The sequence below is a fragment of the Malaclemys terrapin genome, chromosome 15 (genome assembly GCF_027887155.1).
Source record: "Malaclemys terrapin pileata isolate rMalTer1 chromosome 15, rMalTer1.hap1, whole genome shotgun sequence".
Taxonomy (NCBI): Eukaryota; Metazoa; Chordata; order Testudines; family Emydidae; genus Malaclemys; species Malaclemys terrapin.
Window position 1 is genome coordinate 28,887,219 of NC_071519.1, and position 8,017 is coordinate 28,895,235.

General features: G+C 52.3%; 1 protein-coding gene across 1 annotated transcript; it reads right to left on the bottom strand.

Annotated features, from left to right (window-relative positions):
* Positions 1–1,150: 1,150 nt before the first annotated feature.
* RNF26 (ring finger protein 26) lies at positions 1,151–7,226 on the bottom strand. Its single transcript, XM_054005505.1, has 2 exons — positions 7,086–7,226; positions 1,151–6,579 (listed from the first exon to the last, which is right to left on the bottom strand). The coding sequence occupies exon 2, from the start codon at positions 6,542–6,544 to the stop codon at positions 5,033–5,035; it is 1,512 nt and encodes a 503-aa protein (XP_053861480.1). The 5' UTR covers positions 6,545–6,579; positions 7,086–7,226; the 3' UTR covers positions 1,151–5,032.
* Between the last annotated feature and the right edge of the window lie 791 nt (positions 7,227–8,017).

The window sequence follows — 8,017 nt, forward strand, 5'->3', positions numbered from 1 at the left end:
AGTGAAACATCCTCCTTTCTGAGTCTTCTCTCTCTCCACTTATAGTGTCTTCTAGACATACCCTGGAGTGTCACATTTTGCAGACATGAATAAATTAGCCTCCCATCCACCCTTGGAGAGTAGGTCTGGATCATCATCCCCATTTCACAGCTGGAAAAGCTGAGTCACTGAGAAGGGAAGCACCTTGTCCAAGGCCGCCCAGAGTATCAGATAAGGTGAAGTCTGTGCCGAGCCACATGTCTCCGCATGCTCAGAAATTTCTGCAAAGCCTTCTGTGGGGCTTGAACTTTTCCATGTTGGGCTGAGCTCAAAGGGAGATTTCTCTTTGGAAAGCTAGAGCAAAATCTAGCCACTATTTTATTATATTATTAATTATTATTATTATAAGAGGGTGAGGGGAAAGCTTTTTCCTGCTGGGAAAACAATTAATTAATTTCCGATTTTTTTTTTTTTGTTCCCTTCCGTACAGCATAACTCAAAACCCAGCTGACTTGTAAATGCTGAAGCTTTCCTGTTGGCTGGGTTCTCCCCGCTGCCCAAGGCCTGATCTCTGTTTGCAAGAACATATATAGAAATAACAGAGACCAGTGAGTGAGGGAACATAGCTCTGAAAGAAGCTGGAGGGCAGGGACATTGACCGAGAACTTGGCCGGTTTTTATTGCCTGCTCCTTTTGTTTCACACAACCGGGAAGCGGGGGGAAGGACAGCGCAGGGGGGCACTAACGTAAACGACAGCAGTGGCTGCATTTGTGCATGCTAGTAGCCAAAGCTTCCCCAGTTAAAGGTTAACTGTGTGTTACACCCAAGCACACCCTTGACACACCATCCCCAGATCCGCCTAGGGCCTGAACACACCCCTGGAGTGTCCCCTCCTCACCCTCTCTGGTTGTGTGCACGACCAGAACACGCTTCTCCCAGCCACCTCTCTGCCTACCCCCACCTGTTCTTCACCTTTGTCGTTTCTGCTCAGAACTCTCCTGCTAAAGCTACAGGTTCCCTGCTGATTAAAGCTTGGGATTTCTGGCTGCAGGGCTTTCCCCCTTTTCCAGTGGGCCAGAGATGAGCGGAAATGAAGTTCAACACCAGTATCCCCGTGGGGAGGCGGCCCTCCCCCAATTGGAGCACTCTCAAGAACGGGGCCGTGGGCAGTTTGGTTTTTGCAAAGGAGACTTTAATGTGCAGAGTCAGGTTCGTAGTGCAAAGAGTTAATCTTAAAACACACGGCTTTTCTGGACAGCAAATAACAGCCCCTAAAAAGGCAAAGAGACTGACTTTTAAAACATCAAAAAAGATTGGGTAGGAAGGGAAGCGGCAGTGAGCTCGGGGAAGAGAAGTCCCCCAGAAAGCCTGATACAAAACTCTCGCCCTCCGGGGACTGCATTAGAAAAACAATCGCTCAAAATAAACCCCCGAAGCCAGAAAGCAGCAGTGAGGGAGCCAGCTTTTTACATAGGCACAAATCGGGAGGGTCTGGCTAACTTTACAAAGGGGGCCGGGTTCGCTGCGCAGGCCTCTGGCTGCCTCCAGCGTCCAAGGCGGCTGGTTAGGAAGAAGTGGAATAGCCTCATCTGTGCTGGGGCAGGTGGAAAGCGTTACGCACAGTTACGGACGCTGCACCTCCCCAAGAGCCTAAGAAGCCTCCTCGGCCAGATCCTCCTCAGGCTGAAATGGGCGTAGCTCTCTGCCCATTTATACCAGCTGACCCGTGCTATTGTATTAGATTGTGCCCATGCACTTGTGGCATGAATAAAATTTACTTGGGCTTTTAGCGATGCAGTTACTTCTCCCTTCTTTTTATTTGGTATGGTCTCCCCCCGCCCCAGCCAGTCAGCACTAAGGCACTGGAGCACTTTCTGAAGGGACAGAACAAATGGACCGCTGGGAGAGAGCTTTGGCCCAGCCCCGCAGCCACCATTCTGCTGCACTTCGAGACACTCTTGTGGTGATTGCGGGGGTTTATACAAACTCTACAAATCAATCAGAGCGTTTCCAGGGGAATTCACAGAAAATAAACAATTCTCCGTTCGGATTTCAACATCCCCCAGCAGTGTTTGCAAATGCAGGCGAGGTGGAAAATGAAAGGGACTGGCCAGACAGAGAGGAAAGCAACATTTGAAACAGACTGCAGCTGGGGAAAGAGGGAAACCTTTTTTTTTTAAATAGCAAAGTAAAAGATTGTAAACACAAGGACTGCAAGCCTGGCTGTGGGTCAGAAAAGGCAGGGCCCACATTGTACCGCTGGCTGCGTGGGTTACAAGTGAGGGCAGAACTTGATTCGATGACATCTTGCTTTTGCCACCCTAGATTTCAAGTGTAAGGTGCTCAGAAGGGGCGGAGAAGGATATATTTTCATCCCCTTGCCAGCAGCATCACACAGCAGCCATTCAAATGCTTGTCTATGATTCTTTTTTTAATCGATCAGAAAGTGAAAGCGGTGTCATTTTATGTCTCAGTGGCCCACTAGCAGCACTGCTCCCTTGCAGCTTTCGAGGTTAGAAGCTTAACCTCGCAGGTTCTGCATCTCACCCTTCACGCTTGTCTGCCAGGTGACGCTCCAGCCCGAAACATGGCAACTCTCCGCCAATGCCTGGATCAGCCTCCCCAAGACCATTAAGCACACAAATATGGGTGGTTTCCTGCAGGCTGTTGTGTGGCGTGCTGTGCCCTATCCTTGGTAGAACTGTTTGGTTCTGGCCTCCATGCAGGGACTGCCCCATATACTAATGCCTTAGAGAGAACAGGGGTAAATCCTGCACCTAAAGAAGTCAATTTTCCCATTGCCATCAGTACAGCCAGCATTTCACCCTGAGGCTGTAATACCATCCCACGAAGTACTTATAACTATTCAGTTACATTCACACCGACTAGCCCACATCTCGTTATGACATAGTAGAATTCTGCAGTGTAAACAAACTCATTCGATCCTCCCCAAGTGCTCTCTGGCCTTAATACAGGGCTTCATTTGGGGTTAGACCAACTATCAATTATTTATTAGCTTGAGAGAGAACAAAAACATCCCTCAGCCTCTTGTCTTGTGGTCCAGGGGCTCTTTCCAATTTAAGCACTGACGATTAAATTGATTCTGGCACTCTTATAACCCATCTCAAGCATCCGGGAACACGAGAGGGTTTTAGTTTAAATATCTAACTGTCGGCTCACTGATCTCTTGGAATTACGCTTACTGGCAAAATGTTGACAGGCCCTCCAGACCTCCCAGTCCAGACACTATTGCTAAGTTTCACTGCAGGGGGATGGTGCAAAAGCAAAGGAGATCTCAGGATACATTTCACATTTCAGGCCGTCGGTAAAACACAACACTATATCATCCCACTCTAAATTACAACCCCTCTATGTGCAATCACAGCTTCATCACACATGGAAAAGCACTTGCTCCCCAGAGCCTGCACATCTCAGAGGTCCAGCATTGGGATTTGGAGTTTCCCCCCCTCGGAGACCTCTCCTTCAATCCCAACCCAGACTGGGAGACAGTGAAAGCTGTTACAACAGGATGGCTCTAGAGCAGTCTCGGTAAAGGCCATGGGTTGAGTAGGCCACAGAGAATAAAAGTCCCTTCTAAAGGGGACTGTCTGAGTGTGCAGGGAGGTACAGCGAGGTGTGGATGCTCGCTGCCCACGCTGGACCTGTTCTGTGGATAAATGGAGGCCTTCAGTCTCCACGGCTGTTAAGACAGCACTACATTCATGAGAAGAATCAATCTTCAAACGGAAAAAAGAGTCAGCTTGCCTCTCCGCCACTCAAACCCCTCCCCCCCCCCAAAAAAGCTGTGCAAGGAGTCTGGAATGCGCTATCTTGCATAGGTGATCTGTGCTAATTACGTGCTTGTGTATCCAAGGAGGTGCTGACTGAACTCTACTGTAAGAGAAACTGGGAAGAGTTTGTGTTCTCCCCAGTAGCAACATTTGGCTTCTAACCGGCGGCTCTCTCGAGGAGGTGGGGCCCTGAGAGAAGTGAGAAAAAATGAGCTGGAAAAATCCCACAGCCTAGTAATTTCCCCCCTGCATTACCGGTTTTTGAAGGGGAAAAAGAAAAAATAAAGACCCCAGATGGCACCAGGATCCAAAACACTCTGACGGTTTCTGAAGGAACAATTAAAGATTGCACAGGGTGTGCTTCTGCAACCAAAAGCCAAATTGGCCTCTTGCTGTGGAGATCACTAGCCAGTCTTTTGGATCAGGCTTGCCCACTCATTAGGGGCTGCAGCCGAGATCCTCAAAAGTATTTAAGTGCCCAACTCCCATTGAAATTGATAGGTGTTTGAGACCTAAAGATCTTCCAGAATCTGGACCTGTGAAATTGACAAGACAGCACTGTGGTTTGCTGTGAAAATGACCGAGAACTTGTCAATTTCACTCTGCTGCTGCAGGCTCTCAGCCACTCAACTCCTTTCCTGCCTCCCTACAAGAAAGCAGGAGAGTAAGTGGGCACAAGAAGAGCTCCCTCTCCCTCCCAACAGCTGAGAGAAGAGGAGAAATGCCAAGATTTTCAGGCAGTCACTAGCCAAGCCTGTCACAAGTGCCCTCCCTTGCTCCTAATTGCAGGGTTGGAATCCCAGAGTTTGCCCTTTCCTAACAGCTGAGTTTCTTACCAGGGCACAGCCTCCATCTTTCACAGCAGACTTTGGCTAGGAAGTGTCTGGATCCTGTTTCAAGCCCTGCTTTGGATAATCTGTATGATGAGCCAACAGAGGAAGATTCTGCATTCCGGGCAAAAGTCCTTGAAATATGGAAGTTTCAACTGCCAAAACCTTCCAGTCCATGATTGAGATCGGCTACTGTGCTTTCCAGCGGCAGCGACAAGCGAGTTACACCATAATATTAGTGAAACGAAGCTTCTAACGTTCTCGTGGTCAGTTCTTTGGAAAACGCCTGGTGGCATAGGAAGTGTTGAGCTGCTGCTGGGTACCTGGCACAGAAAGTAACACCACCGTGAAGCTGGGGTCCCAGGATTCTCCTGTGCTGGCTGGCACTACGGGTAAGCCCGGTGGAATGTAGATTAAGCAACACCCCGAGCTCACAGGTACACGTCCAGAGTCTGCAGTATCATCTGCCGGCAGAGCGGGCAGTTGCGCTGGTAGATGGTCTGCTGTAGTAGGATTTCGGTGCATTGTTGGCAGAGGCACAAGTGCCTGCAGGGCAGGAGCAAGACTGTCTTGGTTTGGTCCTGGCAGATGACACATTTTTTACGTTCTTCTTGTTCTTTCAGGAGCATCCACGGGTCGTTCTCCGGAGCCACATCCTCGCTGTCCTCCTCCGAAGCATTCAGCTGCTCTTTCCTCAGAGCTTTGGCTCGTGACGTGCTTGGTCCTTCGCCTGGAGGCTGGAGACGCTGCCCTGCTGTGGCGTTTCGACCAGAGGCTGGTTGCGCATTTGATCCTTGCTCAACGTTCGTGTCATGTTGGTCCCCATGTCTTCTGGCTGCCAGCTGCTGCACCTGACGGGCGCCACCTGCACCCTGCTGATTGGCTCCAGGCAGCCCTGGTCTTCCCTGTTGAGCTCCTCCAGGAGCAGCTGGCCTATGAAAGACTGTAGCTGCCCCTTGCCTGCCTTGGTTGGCCTCTGCACCTTGTGGTGCTTGATTGACCTGTTGGTTTGTTGCTCTGCCTCCTCCATTCCAGTTGGCCAATTGGAGACTCCAGCCTGCTACCCTGCGCCAAGCGTGGGAGCTCACGACCATCCCCAGCGACAAGAGCACAATCTGATAGAGGCGCCAGATGTCCCTCCGCAGGCGGTGGTAGGAAGGCAAAGTATTCAGGTATCCCAATACATGGTTTGCCAGGGTCCTTGTCAGCTCAGGGTTGAGGACTAAGGTGCTGACGGTGACAATTAGGGCCAGCAACACTAGGCCATAAAGATTCAGGAAGAAGACGTTAACCAGGAGCTTGCTCATGGACTCTAAGAGTTCGAATGCCAGCTGGCAGGGTGACCACACGAGAATGGACATGGCAATGGCACTGCTAGACATGTGAGCAAGGAAGGCAGCGAGGAGGTCTGTGACTCTTAAGAAAGGGCTGATGATGGAGTCCCACAGGGCCAGCACCAGATTCTGGGTGCTGATCAGGCAGATGTTGATGATGCTGTTAACGAAGTAGGCGAGGAGGCTCATGACAATGGTAAACACTTCGCATACCTGCCTCAGGAGCGACTGGCCAGAGCCAACCACATTCCAGAGCCCTCGGTGCACAAGTTCCTTGCTTCTCAGGACCAGGTGCGAGAACAGGTTCCCAACCACTTTCAGACTCTCCAGGCTGGAGCAGAAGCCTCGGAACAGGCCGGTGACAGTTTGGACAGAGCCCAGGGCCAGGCAGCAAAGCGCCTCCACTAGGTACACCAAGGAGAACAAAGTCCCATTCCAGCAGTGGATCACACTAGTCACCAGTGCATTGGGCAGGTTGTAGATGAACGTGATGAGCCAGACCAGCACTGAGACCAAGGTGGAGACCAGGAAGAAGTTCACGTTGAGCAGGAGACCCAGGAAATCCAGGGCCATCCCTATGCCGTTGATGACCAGGAACACTAGATCCATGGCTCGCGCCCTGACGAGGGTGGTCCCAGCGTGAACTAGAGCAGATGGGTTGAAGAAGAAGAGAAGGGTCAGGCTTTGATTGGAAAGGTGGGGAGATAGGGATGGTTCCCAGGGGATGGGGAGGCTCCTGCCATGCAGCTGGGGGAGAAGAGGATCGTCTGGTGGCTAAATGTGTCTGGGGAGGCGAGGTGGGGTGGGGGTCACTTTAGTGTTTCAAGGTCGGGGGGGGGGGAATTCCCTTGCTACCAGACTGGGGGGGGTCTCTCAGACAGGGGTCCCAGCAGGGGTACGGGTGTAAAACCCCTCAGGCTTGGGGGTCCTCTGGCTGGGGGAGGGGGGGTTCATCTCTGGATCGCAGGGTCTCAGTTTCTCAGAGGGAGGGGCTCTGTCTCTAATCTGGGGGTCCCCTGGGGTGGGAGCGGGGGAACCGCTGGGTTGGGGGGTCCTGCCTCCCCGCACCCCCTTCCTGTCAGCGGCGACTCCTTTAGGCGCCCCCCCCCGGCGATCCCATCCCTCCGCGGCGGGGGGAGCAGCTCCTCACCCCGCGCTCCCACGAGGGGATCCCGGCTCGCTTCCCCCCTCCCCCCCCCGCGGGGGGTTAGTCTTATCCACGTCCCAAGGCTTCCTCTGCTCGGATGGGCGCCACCATCTTGAGTGGGCGGGGCTGGACGCCGGCCAATGGGAGGCGAGATCCGCCCTCCTCGCGCTCTGATTGGGCTGTTTGAAGGACTCCGGGAGGGGGTTGTTTACGTTCCGACGGAAGGGGCGTGGCCTATGGATCCCGAGGCTGCTTTTGATTGGCTAATTCTGGCTCCGGATGGGTGGGTGGGGCTAAACCCACACTCTGGGCTGAGGATTTAAAGGGGCAGTGTCCTACGCTGGGCAGAGCTGGGCCCGGTCCTAGTGACCTCTGGTAGCGCTGCTACCCCCAGGTCTGGGCTCATGGCCTCTGGCTGGTGTCGGGCACCCACTGCGGTACTGGGTCAGCCAGGGGTGCAGCTAGCCCAGGGTCCGGTCTGCAGACAGTGGCTGGGGCCAGATGCAATGACCAGAACGGGGCAATTATCCAGTGATCCATCCCCTGTCGTCCATGCCCAGCTTCTGGCCGTCAGAGGCTGAGGGACACCCAGAGCACGGGGTTGCACCCCTGACCATCTTGGCTACTAGCCACTGATGAACCTATCTTCCATGAACGTCTCTATTTCTTTTTTGAACCCAGTTGTACTTATGCCCATCATACATCCCCGGCAATGAGTTCGACAGGCTGACTGTGCACTGTGTGAAGTGCTGCCTTCTGTTTGTTTTAACCCTGCTGCCTATTAATGTCATAGGGTGACGCCTGATTTTTGTGTTATGTGAAGGGGTAAATTACACGTCCTTATTCATTTTCTCTACACCATTCATGATTTCATAGACCTCTATCATAGTCCCCCCTACCCCAGTTGTCTCTTCCAAACTGGACTGCCCTTGTCT